This window comes from Rhinolophus ferrumequinum, chromosome 26 (assembly GCF_004115265.2).
Source record: "Rhinolophus ferrumequinum isolate MPI-CBG mRhiFer1 chromosome 26, mRhiFer1_v1.p, whole genome shotgun sequence".
In the NCBI taxonomy this organism is placed as follows: Eukaryota; Metazoa; Chordata; class Mammalia; order Chiroptera; family Rhinolophidae; genus Rhinolophus; species Rhinolophus ferrumequinum.
Window position 1 is genome coordinate 9,707,633 of NC_046309.1, and position 25,444 is coordinate 9,733,076.

A 25,444-nucleotide genomic window follows, 5' to 3' on the forward strand; every position below is an offset into this window, starting at 1 on the left:
AGCAGTCACTGCACATTTGATGAATTGAATTTCTTGGTGAAAGAAAGACAAAGAGAGAAGGAATGACCAGGAGTGTTGAAGGGAAATTTAAATAGTGCATCCTTATGAAGTCAAGGGAGGGAACTGATTCAAGAACGGATGAAGGGATTAACAGTCTCTGACAGTGTTTGTTTAGAGGTCAAGCAGGGGAGGGGCTGAAAAAGGGCACTGGATTTGGCACTGAAAAGTGCATTGGCAGCGTCAGAGCAGTCAGTCCTAACAGTGCTCTGCCATGACGTTCAAGCTCCCTCTAAGGGTTGCCACATAGGGGCAAGCTCTTTCATGCTGGTGGGAGGAAACTTAGAGGTACGAACTGTGCACAGCCCACTGGTTAATCACTGAGCTCGGCTTAACTTGGTTTAACAGGACTCTCAGGCTTTCAAAAGAGCTCTCCTGGGTCTACCTTCCTTTTTGCATCTACTCTCTGTGCCATTTCTGCCTAGTTTGTCCAAGTTCAGCCTGGACTACATGTCAGGCAAAGCAAGCTATTACCCATCTCCCCTCATCACATAAATTTCTCTGCTGGACTGGTTTGCTGTTCAAGAGAAAATGCGTCCTAATCTGCCGTTTCTGCCACCTCCAACAACATTGCCCCTGTCTTCGGCACATCTACGTCACAGCTTCTTTTACACTCATAGGGCGATGGCATTTTTTAAAAATTTTTTTAAAAAAATTTTGCTGTGATTGCTTTCTGCTGAATGCCATTCTGGCCTCTCTTTGCCATTTCTGTATCCTTGTTCAGGTGTGTGATCATTCTTCTTCTAGGAGCAGAAACAGAAAATGAGTGATGTTTTCCCATTTCCCTGATTTTGCCAGTGTAATCTCTCCAAGACTGCCACTTCACAATCAGATTCCCTCCACCCCGCCAAGCTCTCTTTACCCTCTGCCCTTGAAACCGATTGTTCCGGCATTTGAATGCAATGTTTTCTCTTTCACATCCTCTGTCAGTGTAACACCCTATCCTGGAAGCTTTTATTTAAGGGGTCCTGTCGTTATTGAATACCAGTCTCTTAAAAACAATGTATCTTTTAAGCTGTTCAAAGGTTTAAAGCAGAAATATGAAGTAATTTCTTAGGAATAACTAAAACAACATAGGTGTATATTATGATTTGTTAGGAAACAGAATCATGAAAAAGAGGAAAGGAGAGAGAGGAGAAATAATGTGGAAGAGATAGAAAGCTACAGAGTAAAAGAAAATGAGACAGATACATTGTCAGAAAGAGAAAAACAGATACATTGATGGAGAGACCAAAAGAGAGATGTGATCTGGAAAGACATATCCTGAAAAGTAACTGCCTCCTCTGAGACGTCCTCCAAAGAAAAAACCACAGGCCCCAACACAGAAATAAGGACCAGGCAGGATAATGAGAGCAATACACACCAAGTCTGATAAGATACGAGCTGCCCAGACGTGGTACTGTGAACCCCCTGAGAAGAATTACAAGACATGCACACCTGAATATGTCCACCCCAAAGAAATCTCTCCATCGTGTGGTCTTGAAGACATCATGGTGTTGTGCTTTTTCACAACTATAGGCGTAAATGAAGACCATCTGTCGCTTGTCCTGTAAGCAAAATGAACGTGAAACGAGGTCAAAACTCCTCTATGTTTGCTCTGCCAACCCTTGACAAAGATGTTACTTGTGCCATTTTGTAGAAAGGCATATTAAGAAGAGGTCACGGGCATAGATGATTACTAAATCCTTTCTAGCTCTTGCCTTTGTTATTGTTTTTCACAACACGTTGAAGTTAAATGTTTTGTGGCAATCTAGAGTCCCATTTGGGCCAAAAATCAGGTTTATTAAATGAGTTAATATTTGTAAACTTCTTAGAACACTAAGTGCTAATGTGTTTATTAAATAACTAAGGTACAATGCGTACTATCTCTAGCCAAAGGTGACCGCTCCTGGACCCATCTCATTGGCTCACCCCCAGGGTGACTTGGATCCCGCTCTCTACCTGGAATGTTCTCTAGTGCCCTCTTCTGGCGCCTCCCTAACCCTCCTCACACTCCTCCCACCTCCCCCTACCAAGCACTACACATTCTTTTCGGGCTGAATTTAAGAACCCTACATTTCCCCCATAATTAGTGTCACCAAAGTCACGGATGTAACTGTTGTTGCTCGATCCAGTGGATGCCTCTCCACTTGCATCTGAAGTGACCTCTCCTGAGCCCTGCTGACCATGCCTCTCTCTGCGGTCTTTGTCCGAGGATGTTCAGGTACCATTCTGTCCAGGTTGTCCATCTCCTTCCCCATCCTCTCCTCCACAGGGAGTCTTTTTTCCTCCTCCCATCCTTTAAATACTGGTGCTCCCTGGGCTCTGCCTCAGATTCTCTCCCCTTCTTGCTCTCACTTTCTCCTTCAGTGGCATTTCACTGTTAGGTTTATATCCTGTTCCCACTTGACTGCAGTCCCTAGAGGGAAGGGAGATGGGCATACTCAATCTGCCAATTCATGAAAAACCAACAACTCCGAATTCATTTAAGTAACGTTTCCCATCTATATGATGCCACGTATGCGAGCTCGACCGAATGTTTTTTACTGCAGTGGTGCATCGAGTAGGTATAGCTTTCGTCACGGTGTCCTGAAGAGGAGACGGAGAGCTTATCTGTCTGGCTCCATCCAGTTCTCCTTTCGTGGGACTCATTTCCATGCCCAAGATGGTTCTTTTCCTGTGGGAAGGAGAACCACTCTTGAGATGTTTTCCGTTCACACATGTGATCTTTCGTCACTTTAATTCACCTCCTGTGGGGGAATGCATTAGTTTGCTAGGGCTGCCATAATATAGTATCCCAGACTGTGTGGTTTTAACAACCGAAATTTATTTTCTCACAATTCGGGAAGCCAGAAGTCAAAGTGTTGGCAGGTTTGGTTTTTTCTGAGGCCTCCCCCCTTCGCTTGCAAATGCCTGCCTTCTCCCTGTCTTCACATGGTCTTTCCTCTGTGTGTCTCTGTGTTCTAATTCAGTTCTAATTCAGTTCGGAGAGATGCTGGATTCGCCCCAGCTCCGTGACCTCATTGGAACTTAATTACCTCTTTAGAGAACTTACCACCAAATACAGTCACATTCTGAGGTACTGGGGGTTAGGATTTTAACATGAATTTTGGGGGACAGAGGGGTATTCCAGAGAGTGAGGCTGTCTAGAATTACTCATGGCTAGACAGCAAGTGGGACAAAGTGGGAGACAGTTACTAAACACTAATTAGTGTTTAGTGTAAACTGAGCTGAGGGCTATTTAGACAAGTATGCCATGGGCCACGCCCCAAGATGCTGCCAACCCCGTCGTGGAGACAGGGCATCTGTACAGACGAGGAGAGTCAGCCGTCTAGGGTGGGTTGTGCCATGGACAACAGAGCATGTGCGGCAAGCAGGTACTGCTCTGTAAGTCCAGAGGAAGAAGAGATAAAAATCAGTTTGCTAGGTCAAGGAGAGGTCTTAATAATGACAACCACCACCTTCTATTAAACCCCTACTATCTGCTAGCACTCTATACAAACTCTTAGCTCTATTCTAATCCCCTGTCAGGTGCTGGAGGGGGGACTATCAGGAGATAACTTGATATAAGGAAATAACTTACATCAAGTTCTTCGTGTTGCACTTGACACAAGTCAGCACGTGCTCAATGGCAGCTATCATTCATTCAACAAATATTTGTGCCAGGTGTGTGCTCATTGCTGGGGATATAACGTCAAGCAAGATCAACGTGGTTTCTGCCCTCACTGAGTGTATAGTTTAGAAATGCATTGTCCAATATGGTAACCACTAGCCACACGTGGCTATTAAAAGTAATTTAAATGAAAGATTTTAGGTCCTCAGTCACACTAAGCCACACTTCCTGTGCTCAACAGCCACAAATCATTACATTTCCATCATGGGAGAAAGTTCTGGCATGCACTGGAACAAGGAAGAGAGATCATACCTGTATGGTAAAGGTCACGGTAGAGACTTATAGGTGCAATGGAAGAACATTATTTATTATTATTATTATTATTATTAATCTTATTACAATCGAGATGCAGAAACAGAAGGTCTGAGAGGTTAAGCAATTTGACCAAATTCACACAGCTACTAAGCAGAAGAGCTGGGATCTGAATGCAGGTCTGTCTTAACCTCATGCTACCTCAGGCTGTTTTGTGGAGGAAATGAGTCAGGCACAGGTAGAATCTGGTTAAAGAGAAAAGATGGAGAAGGTACCCTCCGTGGGAAAGTGGCAGTTTGGGCAGACACAGAAGCACAGAGGGCAAAGCTGGTGAAGAACCATGAGTAAACCAGTCTGACTGGAGAGGCAGTGACTTGCTGAACTTAAGTGCTTGGAAAGGTAAGTCAGGGCCTGCCTGCCTTGATTGTCCCAAAGAGTGAGGAACCTCAGACCTGTGTGCACAGGTTGGGTCCCCGAGGGATGTGAGCAGGACCCTGGCATGGGCAGAATTGTGTGTTATAAAGGTTGTAGTGCTGAGGTGAACAGGGCTGAGACCAGTTAAGGATGACAAGGGGGGTAGGAAAGGAAGGGATGAATGAGTGGACGCCAAGAGCTGTGACCCTAAGATTCAATGCTGTGTAACACTGGGCAACAGACTTCATTTCTTTAATTCTGAAAGGGCTGGCTCCGATGATCTCTGAGGCCCATTTTAGCAGTGGCATCTAGAAACCTGTAAATGTGAATGACAGACTAAGAGACGCAGCAGGAAGTGTGGCATTCAATATGGGGGTGAGGAAGAAGGCAGAGTCAAAGGTCATCCTGACATGAAGGGGGAGTGACGCGCCACTAACAAAATGAGCAAAATGTATGAAAGGGTGTATCTTCTGGGGAGCAGGATCATGAGGTACGGAGGTTGGGAATGATAAGTGGTAGTGAGAATATAATGGGTTTGTTTCAAGAAAGTTGTGCGGTATTAGAGATTTTACACCCCCAAACAGATTTAAACTTTTTTTGATCCTTGACTTTCAGTGTTAGCAAATACAATGTACATCATGGTACAGTACACTTGTCCAGGTACATATAACTGAAACAAAAGGTTTACGAAACACAGTGACGGTTACTAAGCACAAGGGATTCTAATGTTTTCTATTCTGTTACATTTCAGTTTTTAAGCTGATTGCCATCCACTGACTTTATTTTTTTTTTACGATCAATTAATGTGTCACGACACAGTTTTCAAAACACTGCCTAGGAGGAGACTCCAGTCTTCTTACGTTGCAGGCGATGGCAGGGATTCCTGTCAAAGACTCCAGGAAGGGGCTGCAGAAGTGAATCTGGAGAGGCTCCGGGCTGAGGAGAATTTGGAGGTTTAGTTGAAGCCGCGATCGGAGAGAGGGTGGAGAGGAGCAGAGGCCTGGGAACGAGTCAGCGGGAACCACCGGTCCTGGTGATGGAAGAGGAGCCTCAGAAGACACTGTGGACGTGAGGACAGCGTGGCAATCAGGTTCTCACCGTAATTCAGTGACCGCCGGGTGCTGCATTTCCTAAGTGTGCACGCATGCCTTCTGCATCTCTGACCTGATACGGATTTCCAGCTCCTCGACTCACTTCATCCTCCCTCCGAGGACGGCGTGCACCCGCCCACTCCTGCACCCATTCTTCCCACACCGCTCTCGGGGATCGCCAAGCAGGTGCGACTGGGGGAGACACGCTGCCGCCGGGGCCCCCTTGTAAGTCTGTTCCCCCTCCCGCCCCAGCACGCGCGCACACACGCACAAAGTTCTGGTTGCTACCTCTGCGGACCCGCTCTCCTTGGCTAATGAGAATTGATCTGGGCGCACACCTTGCCCTCCCTCGCCTCCCTCGCTCCCTTTAATCGACTCCCAGGCCCCGCCCCGCCCTCAGGCCCCGCCCCTCAGGCCCCGCCCCCGCCCCCGACCGGCCCCGCCCCCCCGGCCGGCCCGCCGCTCTGCCCTCGGCTCGGCCTTCTCCGCCTCGCATCCGTGCCATCGGCGCTCGATTGCGCGCGGACTCCGCTCTCCGCGGCTCCCTCGCTCGCTCGCGCTCGGCCCGCCGCTCCCCGCCCCCCGGCCCCCGCCCCCCGCCCCTCCTCCCGGCTCCTCCCGCCCCTCCTCCGCCTCCCGTGCAACTTTTGCCGAAGCCCCCACACACAGCCATGCTGAGCTGAGCTCCGGCCGGGGACTGGCCGCGCGCTGCCCGCCCCGGCTCCCGCCCCACCGCGGACCCGCTCGGGGGCCGCGGCCGCTCGGCCCCTCGGCCTCGGCCGCTGCGCCCGCCCGGCCGCCCCGGAGCCCCCGCGCAGGGCCCGGGCCGCGGCGGCGGCGGCGCCCGGCCCCCTCCTCCGGCGCCGGCCAAGTGAGGCGGTGATGCGGGCGCTGGCGGCCCCGGCTGCGCCGAGAGCGGAGACACAGGCTCAAGATGGCAGATTCCGACTGAGGCTGGGGGGGCCGAGCTCGCGCGCCGCGTTCCCTTCTCCGTTGCCATGAATCGCGGACACCCCGGCCCCGATGGCCCCCGTGTACGAAGGTAAGGGGTGCCCGGCCCGCGGACCCCGCGAGCCCAGCGCCGCCGCGGCCCCCGCAGCTTTGTTCTGCCCGCGGCCCCTCGCCGGGCAGCCCCCGGCCCGCAGCCCCTGGGCGCCCGGCCTCCGCGCCCCACCCCCGGGCTTCCACCGGCTCCCCACCCCTCCCCGCTACCCCCTCGCCTGCCCAGAAAACAACCGGGATCCGGAATTTAACAGGATCTTATTTCCAGGGTGGAGAAGGGGGGTGGGGGTGCGAGGGTGGGCTGCTGCCCGAAGAAGAGACATTGGGAGGGGGCGCCTGGGAAAAGACCGATCCGTGACTGTGCTTTTTATTTATTTGTAACACATAAAGGTGATGCGGTTTAGCTTTCATCTTCACCCCCCACCCCCAACGAAGATTACCTTTAGGATGGATTATCTCCTTTCCACTCTGTCCTCACCGCTCCCTTTCCATTTCTCTCCACTCCCACCCCACACTCCTTTATTCCTCGCGAGCCTCTGATTTTGGGGGGCTGTGGAATCGGAACGTGCGGGGCTCGGTGATGAGAGAGGGGAGAGAGAGGAAAAGTCCATTTCAGACCCGGGCAGAACAATGAAATAGGCGAAAATGTCCCCGCATTAGCGTGTGTAAGGCAAAATGTAGTTTAGGTTTTCAAGTCGAGGAGGTGGCCAAGACGTTTTTCTGGATCGGTTTGGGGAAACCTGCGTGGTGCACCTTCACCTGGCGTTGGGTCGTTCTTTTTTTCTGATTTGACTGTCTTTTAGGAAGAAAGAAAAGAACGTAAGGCAAAAGCACTACGTTTCTCTTGCACTCCCTCTCCCTCTTTCGTTTCTCTTGAGTCAGTTCTGTCAGCTTCCAGCCAGAAATCAAACCAGAATCAACTAAGTTTTTTACACTTCAGGGTTTTTTTTTTTTTTTTTGTGCGTGTGTGTATGTCTATGTGCTTGTAGTAGGAGGGATTTTAAACCTAAGTGTGCCTAATTCTTCAGTCATTTCATCGTGAAAATGTTTTTCTCATGAAATCATTGGAATAGCAGCCTTTACATACTTTTAGCGTCAGTCCATCTGGCTTTCTTTCGGTTTTGTTCTGATATTCTGTGGATGAAATAGCAAATGAGAGGGGGAAAGGGTTTGTGTGGAACAGAGACGAGGGGCGAGGAAAGATTTTAATCCTGTAAATCCGGAGAGCAGTGGTGGCGAGTGAAACAGGGACCGCATTAATAGTTTTATCTCTGTTGTAAGAGGCAGATTAAAAAAAAAAAACTTATCTGAAAAGAAAATCTGTTATTAGTTCCAGGGCTCCAAATGAATTAGGTTTCTGGGTGGAATAAAGTTACCAGTCAGGCCTTGGATAACGAGGCTGTAAATAACCTATGGACTGTAAATATTTTTTTTCAGACTCTCTTGGAAACAAAGGGGCTGTTTAGAAGGCAACAGAGAGATGTTATTCCAGGGGCTTTCCTCTTTGATTCTGAAGAACACAAGGTCCATTTAACCATTCGACAAAACAAAACGAAATTTCTGATCACTCCACCATGCAGAATAGAACGAGCCCGTGGCTCTGTGAACATGCGAGGAGAACCCATGATGGGCATTCATTGTTCGCCTGTGTCTATGGGAGGGGGCTACAGTCAGTGCTCCCACTGTCTATGGAGTGTTAAAATGAAACAATTTTCTCTTTATTAAGTACCTCCTTGAGACTCCCTCTGCTGGACACTCCGGGTGAACATTAGAGAAGGAACTTGGCATTGAATTCAGAACTATAGTAACCGGCTGCTTTCCCTTTCACCACGGGCTGGGTGTGTGGGTTGGGATGTATTTTGTCAACTTTGTAGAAAGCCATCTTGGGAACTGCGCTGGTCCTCTCCTGTTCCTTTCATTCTAAATCCACGTGGAATGTAAGCCATACCCCTGAGGCAAAGACTGGGCACTCCTGTTCGTACCACAGTGTTCTTTCAGGGCTTCACACCAGATAAAGGACTGCGGGTGTGTAAGGTGTCATGGTTGAAGTATAATCAGGGATCTCAGAGGTCTCAGGAGCACTGTTTTTATTTGCAAACCTCCCGCCCTGTCCCAGGTGACCTTCCTGGTTCCCTCCGTGAAGCCTGGGTGTCACTCTGTCTCGTCTCTGTGCTCTCTTACTCATGCCTATCTGCTTTGTACCCTTGGAGTCTGCAGAGTTTCTCTGTGCATCTCTATAATTCTTTGCCTAGTCTGACTCCTCTCCCCTCTTCCACCAGTTCAGCATCACTCTGCACTAGCCAGGCCTGGGCCTTACTGGAAGAGACTGTAGGTCGTGCTCTAGAATAGACAGGTGACCTCTATAATCAAGGATTGTGTTGCGGGGACCTCCATTCACTTACTGGGATGAGTGCTTTTGAGACTCCAGTGACCTCCTTTTTCCCTCCTTGGTGACATCCTCTGGATTCAGTGGACCTGATTTTTACCATATCCCAATCAGAGTATGTGGATTCCCTGTGTGTGTCCTGAAGGAGCAGGGCTTCTCCTGTGGAATTCTCCAAGAAGAGTGATTTCTTACAGTTTTTGAATTACTAAAAAAAAAATCAAACATGGGGTTCTTCTTAGGAGACCTATGAGAGGTGAGGCATTTCATCTGAAATTCAAGAGTGTACTCATTTGTTTAAATGGGGTGGAGGCCTGAATGCGTTAGGGGAGCATTCTGAACTGCCAGATATTTAGGGAGAAATGCTATCTTTGAAACAGGGTATGTTTGATAATACGAATTAATGGGTAGCAAAGTGTAGTCTGTCTACCTACCACAATATGTTTCTAAGGATAGGTTTCTAAATAGCACATTTGTTTTCAGTGGCTTGGTACTGTTTAAGTTAAACTTCTTTAATAAGGTTTATTTTCTTTAGAAGGTTAAACATTCGCCTAGCGATTGTTGTTTACCCCATCAACTTGCTTAGCAAGGCTTTTTTTTCAATATGTAGTGCAAAGGCCAACCACAAAAGTTCTCTATTGCCATGGGTTCTGAATGAGAGGACCCTAAATTCCAAGTTAATTATGTTCTGCTGTACCTGAGATGAGCCATGGACTTACACAGCCAGATTTCCCAATACTGCAGTGCCGAAATCTATCATCAGATGGGCCTGAATATACCTACCAAGATGCCTACCTACCAAGATGTGGATTCTGAATCATCTTCCATGAAAAGAATTTGATGACACATGTTCCAAAATATCTTTTCCTGTGTTTATGTTTTATATTTTTAAAATGAGTAAGTATAAATATTGTTTTCAGTCTCACCACATTCGAGTAGTGAATCAAGCCTCGTTAATTTTGTCCTCAATTCCAGATAGTGTGGGTACAGTACTTGAATCAGAGAAACCTGTGTTTGAATCTGGCTGTATGACTTTGGGCATGTTACTTAACTTCTCTGAGCTCTTTCTTTTTAAGCCTTATTGGATTATGTAAGGACTCGGCTAGAAACCAGTATATGTAAAGTGCCTGGCTATAGTAGGCATTTTCTCAGTGCGTGTTAAATCTATCTTTTGAGCTGCTTGCAGGCGTGATGACTCCAGGGAAAGAATAACCCACAAATAGTTTAGAAAACCAATAATGGCAACATTTCAATTATTAATCTCCTGCTATTCCTTTTCCAGTTTGGGCACCAGCAACAATAAACCCCCTCTGGCCACAGAAGAAAGAGCATTTTTTGACCCCCTCTGTGACCTTTCCAGAGTCTTGATTCCCACTGAGCTGCTGCTGATTTCAGGTAGAGAATTTCTCTTCTGTAGTGGCACATTCTATGCCACTTTAAAAATGAGGAAACAAACTGTTAGAACAGAGTTTCAGAGGCTGCAGCTGTGCCTCTGGGAAAGTATCCCAAAGAATGAAAGCTATAACCTTTGCCCTAAACCAGGATCTACGAACTCAGACGCTAGACCTGAAAAGGGAGCACCGAGGGCTGGCTCCCCGAGGGTCTCCTCCGGGAGGCCCCCACTTGCCCGTGAGCTCATCATGCACTAAACATAATCTTCCTACAAAAGGAATTTGGTGCTTTATGCAAATTACAGCCGCTCATATTCTTCGTATTGTATTTGGTCTGTGTTTTCATTTCTCTCTTCCTTCCTCCCATAGAAACCAATCTTGGGGAACCACCTTTGAGGTTTAGATGGAACGAAGTAGTGATGATCAAGAGGGTATTGCCAGTGCTTTCTGGTAGTCTTATGATGACAATTGAGGCACTTCAGGTTGCCATCAAAGGCAGGATTCAGAATAATGCCAGCAGACTTTATATAACCATGACAGTGTGCGCTTGAAAGGCCCGAGCTCATAATAGTCCATTTCACGTGGCACTACTTTATTGGGGAGAAAAAGAAAAGGGAAGTTGAAAACCTGGAGTATAGGAAGGTCTTTAGTTTTCATCTAAAAGAAAATGAGGCGCCTGCAGTTTGTAGTGATGATTGTGACGCAGACCCCCGCTTAGTTTGTGCTACACTCTCTACCCACATGAACTCACTTCTCCTCCTAACAGACCCACAAGGTAGGCACTGTCTAGACAGGGCACATCTTTAGTGTGTTCATTTAACAACCATTTATACATTTATATAGGTCCCTGTCCTGGAGGAGTTCAGGGGGGATGGAAGTGAAAGTCAAAACGAAACATGGACTCGCCAGCTCGCTGTGTGGCTCAAGATGGAAGGCTGTTTTTATGTGCACGTATTATGTGCCAGCTCTTACTTTTTACATGCTAATGTTTCTTAAGGTGTAAAGGGAAGATCCCATTTCTTTGTTTTCTCTTGAAATGTTTTCTTGGAATCAAAAAGTATTTGTGATTATGGAAAATAGCTACTACAAATTTCCTTAGAAATTTCCTTAGAAATTACCACCTCTAATTTGCAGAAGATTCTGTCTTCCTCTTTCATGACTTAGATTGTATGCCCTGGTCATTTCTGATATGCACATGGTGCTTGGAAACTTGGGTTTTGGTGTTTAGCATTACAGGCTGTTTTGCGAATGGATCCTTGCATCATATGCGGCTGTTGGAAGATTAATTCCTGGTTTTGCTGCCTGACTGAGATCTTGAACTCCAGGTAGTTTTGTGGCACTCGTTGGCAGGGATATAGGTCGGGTGGGCCTTCAGCAGATCAGTCAGGGTAGGGAGTTGAAGAAGAAAACCCAGCTCTGCCTGCCTCTTGGGAGCCCAGAGCAGGAGAGGACCTTGGGAGAAATACAGTTCACCCTCCTGCCTTCAGGAAGGCGACTTGAAATAGTCAGTTTTTCAAAAAAAGTTTTTTTCCAGGGAAAGGCCACACTAGGAATTCCCTCAGTGACCAATTCCAGTATTCTGTTAGCCTGATTGTCAAGAAATTCCTGGGCCGGCCTGGAACCTCTCCTGCTGTCATTCAAGCCTGTTTTCTTTTCCTCGGTTCCTTTCTCTAAAACCTTTCATACACTCGAAGATAATAAGTGGGTCGCTGTAGCGTATTCCTCACAGAGCCTGTTCTGTGTCCTCCCTCCTCTGAACTCTCTCTGGTTTCTCCACATTAAAAACAAATGGTGGTGATCAAAACTGAATACAGTTCTTTAATAATGGTCTCATTAGTACAGCTCATACAAGAAAAACGACTTCAGGGCTGTTGCCTCATTGTGAACCCCTGGAGGGCAAGAACCAAATCTGATTCATCTTTGTGTCCCCCACAGCAGCTGTGCAGTTCCTTAAACTAGTAGGCACTTCATAAATATTTGTTGCATTGACTCCTCCTTTTAATATATTTAGGTAATCACTGACATTACACGAGCCCTGGGTTGATGGCTCTTGGTTACCTTGCTTTCACCTCAATTCTGAGTATTTTTCTTGTTTTCATGTCTCGGTTGCCCTCACTCCAACAGTGTCATCTTCTGCTTGACTCTTTGAATCTAGTCTTCGTCACTTTGAATTTCACCCCTCTACTTCCAGCTCTCTTAGAACCTTATTTAATTTTCTCCTGCAGATCCGACAAACAAAATGCAGAGGACATAAATAAAAAAAAGTTGAACTACTCTTGAAAGAAGAGGTGAGAGCACACAGAATAATCTTGATGATTCAGTGTAATCTTAGTTCATCCAGGTTTAGAAAGGACAGTTTGTCAAAATCTTTACAGATTCTGAGTCAGCTAAAGCCATACCTGTTTTACCAGGTTCTCTGCAGCGAGTCAGCTAGGTGTCATGAGAGTGGTTGGAAGTAGACTTGCAGTGGGAATTCCTCCCTTTCTTTGGTCTAAAGTCGATGGAAAAGGCAAAAGACATGATGGACAAAGCCATTCAGCTTGTGATTCTCTAAAGGATGATTTTGCCATTAGAAAGTAAGCTGGTAAAATAGTTGCCAATGGAACACAAAGGAACAAGCCTCTAAAATTGCAAAATAGTTTTGTGGTTTTTCAGCCACTAATTTCCAAACACGGCATTGAACAGATTTGTATTGTTTTTGAAAGTGGTCCGTTTTAGTGATTCTTTTGCTCTGTAGGATCTGATTAATTAAATGCCACTGTGTTTAAGCAGAATGAAGATCGATTCCCTCTTACATGTGCTAATGCTGTAGACTTTATAAAACCTTCATTGTCACAATAAGAAGTCAGTCTAATATATGGGTGGATAAGGGCATTTTCCCCAGGTCGCACTGTCCTTCCTCAGTGAAGGATTGCTACAGAACCTGCCAGAACATTGGGTACAAAAAAGCACTTTTGGTTCATGCAGTTACAGATTACATCCTGATGAAATAAAGTTTGTTCCTCTATTTTTACTGTTTTCCTCCCTATCAATCAATATTACCTCATTGATTCAACCTATGGAGTTGTTATTCACAATGTAGAATGATTTTTCCAAGGGCTTATCATAAGAAAAGTGAGCCATCATCCAGTCCAACACAGAGCTTCTCATTTCATAGCACTAAAGAGGCCCATTCGAATGCTATGTGTTCCCGGAATCCTGGTGAAAGTCACATGGTAAGGAAATCTGGAAAGCTCTGGCTCCTTGCTGGTAGTGAAAGTGTGTTCTTTTTTTATTTTATTTTTTTCTCTAATGAGGAATTTATAGGCTCTGACAGAAGCCGGCCTGTAAACTCTTGAAATTGTGCAGAAAAGCAGTAAGTTCCACCCTCCTGAGTTCTGTGTAACTGTACCTATTCACCAGACTCCAGGCTGATAGCAGGAGCTTCTGCAGGGGAATACATTTCAGGGGAACCCATAACGGGGTGGGGGAGGTGGGGTGTGGAGAGAGAGAGAGAGAACATATGCACTTGGCGTTACCCCTGAACCACTTCCGTCTCCAGCTCCAGCATGATTACTGTTATTCATTAAGCGTGACGTGCGCCATCAGGAAGAGGTTAATCGATATTCATTATGTTCTGTTAACGGAGACGGGGAGGGTCTCTAATGTATTAGAGAAATGTTTCCATTAGAAAATGGTTAAAATAAAGAAACTCTTTCATTGGATTATACCATGACTTACTCTGAAAAGGATTTAAGGCTGCTCGAAAGGGCTCCGTTTCTGGAGGAGAGGGCGTTTATGTAGGTCAGTTTTGTGGAGCCGCTGATTTCCAAGGCGGTCGGATAAATGGGGGTCTTCCTATATGAAGAGGCCACAGAACCAGTCAGAGTTCTTGTTCTGGCTTAATAAGGTGAATAAGCAGAGTGTCTAACGGAATTCATTTGGAGTGGCAAGCACGAAGTAGAGTAGCAGACGAGAACAGAGTGTTTGGGATCAGTTGTTAAAAGGTTTAGAAGGGGTTCTAATTCAAGAGACATTTTATGGTGTGCAGGGAGAAGGGGACTGATATAATCCACGTGATACTTGAGCAAGGTAATTGTTCCTGGCCTGGACGTACTGGAGGGAATGAGGCAGCCAGGGGGGAGCCATGCTGGGAGGCCGTGTGGTGTGGTGGGAGGTGTGAGCACCGTGGCGATGGGGTCACACAGGAGAACACGTGGAGAGCACTTAGCACGCCATACCCAGGGCTTCAATACATATGTGTTCCTTTTCGCTCCCCTCCCCACGCCTCGTGGATTTAGGATCAGGAAAGGTTGCTGGTGTTAGCAGTACCATGATATTCTTCTTTTCTAAAGAATTTCTTCTTTTTATAGGCTTTCTCACATTCCACATTGGGATCACACTCTCTCAGGATCTTATTGGGCCACAGTATAACCCAAGTGGGGTCCTCACACATTAGTATTAACCTTTGGGAACCCAGAGCAGTGAGGAGGCTGCCCCAGTGCCGCCAGGAGAGTTGGGGGGAGGCAGAGCCGGGCCCTGGCCCCCAGAGAGTGTGCACATAAAGCCCGGAGCACGCGTGGGCTCCCCTGGGCTGCGTTACCTGAGGGAGCTGCAGGGGTGATGCTTCTCACAAGGACGTCAGAGCCACGAGGCTTTTTCCCCAGACCCAGGAGGGAGCTACTGGTGGTGGTTCTCCTGGGTCCCCTTGCAGTCCACTGTGCCTCACCGAGCCCAGCGAGAGGGCGAAAGTCCCCCTTTCCCAAGGAAAACAAGGCCGCGCGCTCTCAGCTCCAGTGTCTAAAGAGTCTTCTGTCAGGAAGTTGTCCCTTATGTTTCCCTGAGAAAGTTCGCAGCTTGTCACCACAAGCTACTTATTAACAACAACAACAAAAATCACAGAAGAGAGACCAGTACAATCATGAGTTTCACAGAACCTCAGAGCACTTTGTAGTCAAGTGGTTTTTTAAAAAAACTCTGACTTCCCGAGGTACGTGTTAGAGTCATTTTTTTTTCCCATTGACACGACCAAAACTAGAGACCCATCTCTGTTTTCACGCGTGACATTCTGGCCCCACATTGGATCCTGTTACCTTGCTCTCTGTCTTGTGTTGTTCCTGACCTGCCTTGGAAGATGCCCGTCCAGAATGGTCACCCATGAAAGTATTTGAACACGCAGGCTTGCCTTGACATTGGTGAGTCCTGGGACGATGGTGCCAACCAAAGCTCCCAGCCTACGAAGCACCAGTTCTCTCTCTACGCCTGGTCTGTGTGTCCATACTAAACTACCTCCGCCTCCCTTGGACCTAGGGGTGCCTCCTGGCCACCTGCTGAGGTGTGTGCACGTGTGTATCCACAGGCCCTGGAGAAGGACTGGAAGTAGGCGTGAGGCCTTTTGGACAGGGATTCCCGGGGACCCAGAGCATGGTCGGAGTGGGCACCCCTCGTAACCCTGGGACTCCTCTTGCCTTGAAGAGGGGTGTGGCTGGCACCTTGAAAGTATGGGGTCCAGGGTGGTGCCCCCGTTGCCCTGTTCGAAGGGCAGTGCTGATAAGATAACGGGGCTTGTTGCTGTAAAACCTGGGGCAACAAAGGCAACTTGAAATGTTTCCTATTTACATAAGCCATGGCTTGCGGTTGCTTCACTGGATACTCTGCCCCTTTCTTTTTCCCTCCTCAGCCGTGATCTCACACTTACGGCTGCTCCATAAAGCATAGTTGGTGAAACTGACCCCTTTCCTGTTGCTTCCTCAGGCAAGGTCAGTAACCACTGTGTTCCTTCTGCAGTGAAACCTACCTAGTACATTGGGCAGCTTTCCTGTTTTGTCTGTGTCAGCCACTGACATACGTGACCTCTCCTACTACTGCCCTTCATTGACTGATGTCTTCTTACCTCTGCTTCTACCTACTTATCATTATTCTTATGTCCCACTTGTCTACCCACAGCCAGACTCCTTTCCCTGCCTATTTGTTTGGTTCTGTATATCTTGGCTGTGCATCTGCCTTGTTACACTTGTAGGTGAGAGGGTCTAAGCGGGGAGGTACGTGTAGTTCTCTCTTGGGTATTTTTGTGTAGGGAACTGTTTTGGAGAAGTGGTTCTCCAACTTTGGCGATCAGCAGTCACCTGGAGGGCTTGTTAAAACAGATCACTGGGCCCGCCTTCAGAGTTTCTGTTTCAGTAGGTCTGGGGTGGGGCTCGAGAATTTGCATTTCTTATTGAGAACCCCTGTTTTGGAGGATTGCATTCAGAATGAAAAAATGAAATATTTAAAATCAGATTTTAAAAGTTAAATGTATTGGGGGTGACATTGGTTAATGAAATTAGATAGGTTTTGTTTTGATTACAACTTTCCTTGGATCTGTAAGAGTCGGAGACCTGGCTTGAGCATTATTTGCAGTTCAGCTGCCTTGTGTGGCCATGACGTCTGAAAGCTGAAGGACACTGTGCAGATCCAGCCTCCAGCCTTCCTGCCTCTGGTGCCAGGAGACACGAGGCCCCATAAGTGTGGGAGCTGCGTTCTCTCGTTCTTCCAGAGCCACTCCATCTGTGGTTCATCCAGTTTGGCCCTGGGGTCCCAGAACAGAAGGGGCAGATATCATGCAATAATAATATATTATTATTAACTAACAGAAACAGCTCTACGATTTTCTCTATTTACAAAAGAGGAAATTGAGGCTTAGAGGTATTAAATAATACGTCCAAAGTCTCATCGGCAGTAACTGGTAGAGCCAGGGCTTGAGCCCCACACGATACCAAAGCGTGCCCTTGTCCTGACTGGCAGGCTGCCCTATCCTCACAGGTAAGTTACACTGGTCCATGCAACACCGAGCAGTTGGGACCATTGTTGGGGAAGGGGCAACCACGGTGGGGCCGATGGTATTCGAGTGTTACGGTCGCATTTCCCAAGGCTCTGCTGTCCCATTTGCCTCCTCTTCATCGAACAGGGTCACAGGAGAGTGGGTGTAAAGCACTTGGCCCAGTGGCTGGCACGTAGGAGGGGTACAGTGAAGGGCAGCCAAGCCACGAGCCCCCTTTGAGCAGCAAAACATAAAATGTCTGCGAGTGCTCTCACTGAGACCTCTAAGATAGAGGTGTTACGAAAAGATGTTCGTGACAGCTAATAATTCTCAAGCCCTAGCTATTGGCAGTTCTGTTCCACGGTTTCATGTACATTCATTGAATCCTTGTAGTAAAGCTCTGAGGTGGGTTCTGCTACCGTTGTGTTTTACTGAAGCACGGGAAGGTTCTGCAGCCTGAAAGTGGCCAGAATTGAGACTGACCCCAGGCAGCCTGGATCCAGAGCTTGTACCCCTGCCCGCCAGGCTGTAGTTGTAAAGGGGAGAGTTTTCCCAAGCCCTTCCTAGATAAGGGAGTGAAATTTGTAAATGTGCTCTTCTCCAAATGTTAAGTCTTCTTTGTTTTGATTAAAATCTGAATAAATGTTTCAAAATTTGAGAAACTTCTTTCTGTTGGTCTTCTTGAAAGATGAGGTCGGCAGAGAATCGTCAGGTGTGAAAGATAAAGAGTAGTGAAGGGGCTGGCTCTCCCATGTGTTAAACCTTAACGCTTCCAACGGGCACAAACATGGACAGACCCGTCAGTGGGCAGCATAGGTGAGCCAGGCTTACGGCCCTGTTATCTGAGCACTTAGTGGATGGTGTGGGAGGTGCCACAGCAGTGGGAAGAGGAGGTCCGACTGAACGAACGGGGATGGGACCATGTGATAGCAGCATTGAAACACCTCACTGGGTATTACCGCTTGACATCATTATACCAGCAAAAATTGTGTGTGATTAAAATGTTACAGCCAACAGAAGCCTGTTGAGCACGTTCAGTACGCCAAAGGCTGCTCTAGGTGTTGAGTGGACAGCAGTGAACAAAACAGGAAAGCCCCTCAGCTGAAGCAGTGCACATTTTAGTAGATAAAGGTAAATCATCCGTTTTTTCGTTGTTGTTTCTTAAAGCTTGAAATAAATAGAGGTGGGTATTAAATGTCTGGAGGGGTTGAAATTTCTAAGCTTACAATCTGTAGAAGAAATCACAGAGGAAAATATCAATAGTTTCTCAGTGTAACATTTCCAAATGTTAAGGTTATTTCTGGTTTTCCTCTCATGAAGTATTTCTCATTGTTATTCAATGTAACATTAAGGGGTGTCCGAATTTTAGGATAAGTTCTCCAAAGTAGACTTATTAGATCAAGGGGTGTGAACATTTATTGGGTTCTAGATGGATACCACCAGATGACATTCCTCCCCAAAGTATTTTTATATTCAACAAATCAAAGCACCTAGATAAAGGTTTAAATTCACCCACCTGTTAACTCAGGAAGGAACAGAGTTCCTCACTGCTCTTAGGGGTTCCTGGGCCCTCTCTTCTTACAGGACATGTCATTTCAAAGAAAGGCTTTTAACACCATCTCTATATGTCAGTGACTCCCTGAGTTATTTTTTTACTTAGACTTCTTTTTTGAGCTCATAAAGCCATCAATCTACGTTTGACATCTCTGTTTGGGTATCTCCCGGGCTTCTCAAGCTTAACATACAAAGAGAAAAATCTTGTTTGACCCTCTGAAATATGTACCTTCTAGAATTCTTGATTTCCATAAAGGGCATATTCTTCCACCTACCGGTTCACATCAGAAACCTGAGAGTCCTCCTTGACTTTGTTTTATTTCACATTAAATCTACCCCCAAATTTTATCGATTTTTGCCTCCTAAATGTAACCATTCTTGGTTTTCGCTGCGGTTCGGGTCTATAAAGTCGCCCACACTGAATTAGCGAATGTAAACCATTGCTCTTAGATTAGCTTCCTGCGAGCCTCTGGCCATAGCTTTGTCAACTGATCAATATGTAACTTTGTATTATGTGTGCTTCTGTTAAAGACACCGTACTTAATATATCAGTGATTCATTAACATCGAACTCACGGCCTATACCACTAAGCTTCTTTACTACGACACGTGTTTCTCTATAGGGCCTATCACAGCCTCTCTGTGCTTGGAAACACCAGACGGCCCATCGGCACTATGCTTGGGGGTCATTTTTTCACCCTCAACAAGAAACACAAGTGTGAAAAATGGGGTACTTAAACAGACTGTGGAAAGCACACTTGACTTACAGGGTGAGAGCTGACACAGGAAGACCGAGCACAACCCTGTTTGACCTCAGCCGGGAACGTGTGCATCACGCAGCCTAAATTCTTCGCTGCGGCTTGTGCAGGCCAGCGAGGGCCTGAAAGCGCTCTCCGAGTACTGATTTTGAGGTTACAAATACATTTTCAGTGCGTCTGAATTCATAAAAACGGAATCCGTGAATAATGCAGATCAACTGGCTATGGTGAACCTGTCTGTCTGTTTTTCTCCCGACGGCCCTCTGGTCCAGTGGTCAGCAAACCCTGTATGTCAAGGGCCAGCCAGTTATACTGGGCTTTGGGGCCAAAGGACTCTTGCAATGACTCGGCTCTGCAGTTGTGGTGAAAGCAGCTGTAGATACATAAATGAGTAGGCGGGTCTGTGTTCCAGTAAAACTTAATTTACAAAAACGGGTTGGGTTGGTTTCGCTCTCAGGATGTAGTTTAGCGGCTCGTAGTCTAGTCTAACCCCCCATCAGGTCTCGTTTGGACTGCCTTTCTGACCTGTCCCCCCCATCTGTTCCTGAGCCTCTAGCCGATTTCCATGGTGATTCTAAGTGTAGATTAGATCTGATCACTCCCACTTCAGATGTCCAACTGCTCCCCATCACACTTCCAATAAAACCCCCAATCCAGAAGGTCACGGCTGCAGCACGGTCTCTGCTTCCGTCTCCAATCACATTCCAGGCCGGCCTTCTTGCCCATCCTGGCCTCTTCCATGTCCGTGACTGTTCCCAGCTGTTTCCTGCTTCGTTGCCTTTACATTCTTCCTGCCTGGCTAACTAACGGTTACTCACTCTGTAGTCATAACTGAGATGTCGCTTCCTCCAGCATATAAATTAGACACCCCTCTTCTGATCACCCTGTTTGCCTTCATAACACTAGAGCTGTCAGGTACCATTTATTAGGGTGCATTTGTTTTCCACCTGTGTCCCCCATTAGACCATAAACTCTGAAGATGGGAATATGTCTGTGTTCTCTACCAGTGTTGCCTTCAGACACATTGTAGACACTTCCTAGAACTCGTTAAATCAGCAAATGATTGTACAATATAGTTTCGTTTATACAGATTTTTGTATGATGCTACAATAGAGAAACCTGAAAAAGTCACCTATTTAGAGCATATAGTAGTATGTCTTCTAAAATCGAGAGAGATGATTAAAGAGAAAAGTCATCCTGATAAGTGAGTTTGTAAACAGGTGAGAATGTATCTTTATTGTCAAAGGGTGATTCTGCCAACAGTTCTATCTAGTCTAGTGTTTTCTCCCTGCGCCTTGAGTGCTCTGTTAAATCCCGTTAGTCTGCCTTTTCTCCTACAGATTTTTTGAACATTGGTGGTAATGTTTTCACGCAGGGAAGTGTGGTAAAGTGCGCTTAAGGAGGCATTTTGGTACATTTAAAAATTGGCATTAATTTCTTCTTTCACCGTCACCCCATTCCTCTGAGACCTTAACTAGTACTTTATTAGTTTTTTTCTACAGCACTGCCATAGTCTGGGGGAGAAATCTTTGATTTGTCAGAATTATTTTAGCAATTAAGTCCAAATCAGAGATCATTCCCAAGTTATTCCAAGAATCCTGCATGCTATAAATGGAAAGACCATGTAGCATCTTTTAGGAAACATTGTTTCCTACGTGGCCTTTTGTAGATTAGCAGTGGTAAAATTTAAAGTCTTACTTAACTCATCTTTTTAAAATGAATTATTATAGAAACACTACTTGTGCATTATAAAAAGTTAGAAAATAAAGGCAAGCAACATATACACACACACACACACACACTTTTTCTCTCTCCAGAGATTATCACTGTTATACCTCACAGGCATTTTTCTATGCATGTATATGAACACATACTTTTTTTTTTTTTTAACCAAAATGATATGTTACTGTTCTGCAATCTGCATTTTCCAATGAACAATTTCCAACTTTGTATTTCACTAGAGTTCATTTCCTTTAATTCCTTGTCCATATTTGGCCCCCAAATGTCCTTTGAAGCCAGTTTGTTCAAATTAGTATCTAATTGAGGACTATGAACTGCATCTGGTGGTAACTTCCTTTTAGTCTCTCAGCCTGGCACAGCCTCTCACTGAAGAAATGGGCCAGCTGCCGGTCCAAGTTCTCCCCTCCTGGCTGTGTGCTGAGCTTCCGTCTCATCCCCTGGGTTTCCTCTAGGTATCTACAGGCTTGACAGATTCAAGTTCTTCATTTTTGGCTAGAATATCCCAGAGGCGATTGTGTACACTTCACTTACCTCCCAGTGACTCACTGTTAGTGAAGCTAAAATTTACCCCCTGGATTAGGGTTGTGGCAGCCTGGACGAACCTTCCATCATCGCCCAGTTCCATCTTCCCCCTTGAGACCAAAAAATGACCTGTGTGGTGTAACGTTGGCATATAGACCATTTGCTAAATGATTTTAACACTGAATATTAATTCTTGCCTGAACTCATACGTTCATTAGGTTTTGTGAAATGGTGTTTTTTTAATCATTAATCTTTTTGTTACAACTTCAGGCAGTGAGAGCCCTTTAGCTAGCTCCTGTGACCCTTGCACAGGACCTCCCTACTCTTGAAAAGCTTTCTTGCTAATGGCGCACGATTCCCCAGGCTCATCTCGGACTTGTCAGTGGAATTGGACACCGGTATTAGAGACTGTACCCTAGGCATTAGGGTGGTCATTGCAGCAGAAGTGACTTGTTTCTAGGCAATTTCAGTGGGCAAAGCTAGAAAATACACATTGTTAAAAATTAAGAGTTCAGATTGACATCTTCAATTTTGTTTTAATTTCCCTGTGCTTTCACGTAGTTTCATCAATTTTGTAACTCCTTTCTCTTCTACAGAAAATCTTTATTTTTTCTTTAACCTATAAACATAAGAATAAAGTTTCAAAATACCAGTATGTATATTATTACAAATGTTGAAAGTACAGAGAAAGTATAACGCTTCTTTATTATTTTTGTCTTGTCCTTAGAATGCATCCGGCTAAGGATATGTAATTAAAAACTGGGTTCTAAAGTCCCTAAAAATGCTTTTGTGGAGTAACTGTGTCACCCGTTTGACATATGGTTAGATTTGAATCTTTCAGTTTCTTTTCAGTTTAAGAAACTAATTTAGCTTTTTGGAGGTAGGTAATGCATTTACATGACGGAAAGTTCAAAACTATATCAGTGTTAAATCTAGATGGGAATTTGTTAAATTCTTCTCTCTCTACATTTCATGTTTTAAAGTTAAAATAATTAAATTTAATACATATAGAAAGACATACACAGTGAAATCTTGCCCTGTTTACTTTGTTCCCTCATGATAATCATTTTTATTTGCATCTTGCTTAACCCTTTGAGTCTTTCGTTTTGCTGATTCAAGTTGTGTGTGTGTGTACGCACAAACTCTTATTCTCCTTTATTTATACAAAAGGTAACATACCGTATATATGATTCTACATCTTAACTTTTTCTCTTATCAATATGTTCTAGAGCTCTTTTCAAATTAGTTCACAGAGGCTATCTTCAGTCTTTCTTACGGCCACAAAGTACTCCATTTTGTTGACATAGAGATTATGAAACATTAACATAATCTTGGATTATATCCAGTCCTCTGCTATTTAGGAACAATCTTTAATGGATAACCTCATATACATGTCATTTCTTACTCATGCAGGTGCATCTATGGGGTAGGATTCTATAGGTAGGATTGTATGGTCAAAGGGTGAGTACACCTGTAAATTTTCAAAGGTATTGACAAATGCCTCCTGTTAGGAATTGTACCATACTTCACTCACACAAGCTGTATGTAAATGTGCGAGTTTCCTTAGAGCACTGCCCTCAGAATCTGTTGTCAAACTTTCAGCTTTTTGCTGGTAGGTGAGAAATGGTATTTTGATGTATGTAGTTTTAATGTATATATTTTTTATTATAAGTTTTATTGTAAGTTCATTTGTTTAAATGTCCTTTTATATTTATTTTTATGTGAACTGTATTTTGAACTTTATACATCTTCCAACTATGCTATTGGTCTTTTTCTTTATTTCTAAGAGCTCTTTATGTATTGTCTTCAATAGGAGTTGCAAATATTTTTTCCCAGTCAGTTGTGTATGTTTTGATTCACTTATGGTGGGTTTTTTTTCTCCCTTTGAAAATCTTTAATTTTATGTAATCAAATTTGTTTTTGTTTATGGCGTCTATATTTTGAGTCAGAGTTAGAAAGACATTTCCTGTTTAAGTTCCTTCTGGTACTTTTATAATTTCATTTTTTTCCACTTATATCTTGGTTCATTTGGTGTTTACACTAAGGTATGTTCTGAGGTTCAAAGCCAATTTTATATGTTTCAAATCCTCAGTTGTCTCTACACCATTTATGAAAAGGTTTATATTTTTCCAGCAGTGTTGTAATGTCTACTTTGTCGTATATTAAATTCCTATAGGCTTGAGAGTCTATTTTTGGACTCTATATATTTTTCCATTGGTCAGTCTGTTGTTAATTACTGAAGTTTATATTATCTTTTAATATCTGAAAGGACTAGCTCTCCCTCATTACTCTTCCTTTTCATGGTTTTCTTGGCTATTCTCTTTGTTTGTTTTTCCATATGAACTTTGGAATCAACATGTCTTGATTTCAGAAAATACCTGTTCGTATTTCCATTGGGATCACATTAAATTTATAAATTACTTACGGAGAATTAAAATCTTTATGCAGTTGAGTCTTCTTATCTAAGATCATGTTTTCTTTCCAAGTTTTCTTTTTGTAATGTTTAAAGTTTTCTGTATGTAGTTATACATATCTTAAGTTTATGCTTCTAAAGTCTTTCATTATTTTCTATTGGTTATGGTGATTTCCAAACGTATTTTTTTTCCATACGTATTTTAAACAGTGTTATTGAGATATAATTTTCCTATTTAAAGGGTACAGTTCAGTGGTTTATAGGATATTTACAGAATTATGCAGTCAGCACCAATCTCTAATTTTATAACATTTTCATCACCCCAGAAAAAAACTCTGTACCTATTAGTAGTCTTTACCCAGTCCCACCCTTCCCTCAGTCCCTGGAAACCACTATTTTCTTTTTAAATTCTGGAATTTAATATAAATAGAACCATACAAAACGTTCTTTTGTACGTGTCTGCTTTTACTTAGCACGGTGTTTCCAAGGTGTATCCATGAGCAGGTGTCTTTTTTATCATAGCCGTCCTTGTGGGTGTGAAGTGGTATCTCGCTGTGGCTTCGATTCACTGACTTCTAAGTGTATTTAGTTTCCTTTTGCCACCCACACTAGTGAGATATCATGCGTGAGGGTAAGGAGTGGGCTTTTGATTTTAAATCCCTAGTGCCTACCATGGTTTCTGGCAAATATTTGGTATTCAGTAAATGGTTAATGAATAAATGATTGGATCTATTATATTTCTAGGCCACCTCTACTTTTTAAAGTTAAAATGTGGTTTAGTACACATAAATTAATTTTTATTTTACCCTAGGCAAAATAACATAATTAGAGGGTGTTTCCCCTTCTCTGGGAAAGACGTGTTAACCCAACAGTGCAATAAAAGCATTTCGTATGATACATGGTATGCGGTGACCAGCATTACTTTTTCTTACATTAGAATGAATGAGAGTTGCCGGAACATGTGTCTAAGAGGAGACATGTTATCTTTTCAGGAGGAGGATTTTATTAAACCCTAGATCCTATTACTATTGAGACTACTTGGTAACATATATGAGATAGAGATGAAAATTTCGGTAAAGGTGTTCTTGGCCTGGGTATGGGAGTTTCGAATGAGATCGACCAGCTCATGCATATTTAAGAAGTCCTAAGTTTACCAAGGGCTGTGTTCCAAAATTTTTAATCTGGTTGCATGGACATGGATCACATTTAACAAAAGGGGGGAAAAAGTGGTATCAGGTAAGATTAGGGTCTCAAGCTAGCGTTAAAGAATATTTAAGAGAGCATAACTGATGCATGTGTGAGAGCAAAGGGGTACATGGGAAATCTCTGTACCTTCTGCTCAATTTTGCTGTGAACCTAAAACTGCTTTAAAAAATAAAGTCTAATGAAAAATTTTTAAAGAGAGCATAGCTGAAATAAATATATTTTATAGGAAAAG

The 25,444-nt window shown here is 44.5% G+C and overlaps 1 protein-coding gene across 7 annotated transcripts in view; it reads left to right on the top strand.

Annotated features, from left to right (window-relative positions):
- Positions 1 to 6,305: 6,305 nt before the first annotated feature.
- The window catches only part of HIPK2 (homeodomain interacting protein kinase 2), a 172,065-nt gene continuing 152,926 nt past the window's right edge, over positions 6,306 to 25,444 (top strand). For all 7 annotated transcript variants that reach the window (XM_033098886.1, XM_033098889.1, XM_033098887.1 and 4 more), the window contains exon 1: positions 6,306 to 6,508. In XM_033098886.1, coding sequence (XP_032954777.1) covers positions 6,490 to 6,508 — 19 coding nt within the window. In that variant the 5' untranslated portion in view covers positions 6,306 to 6,489. The remainder of the gene's footprint in view (positions 6,509 to 25,444) is intronic.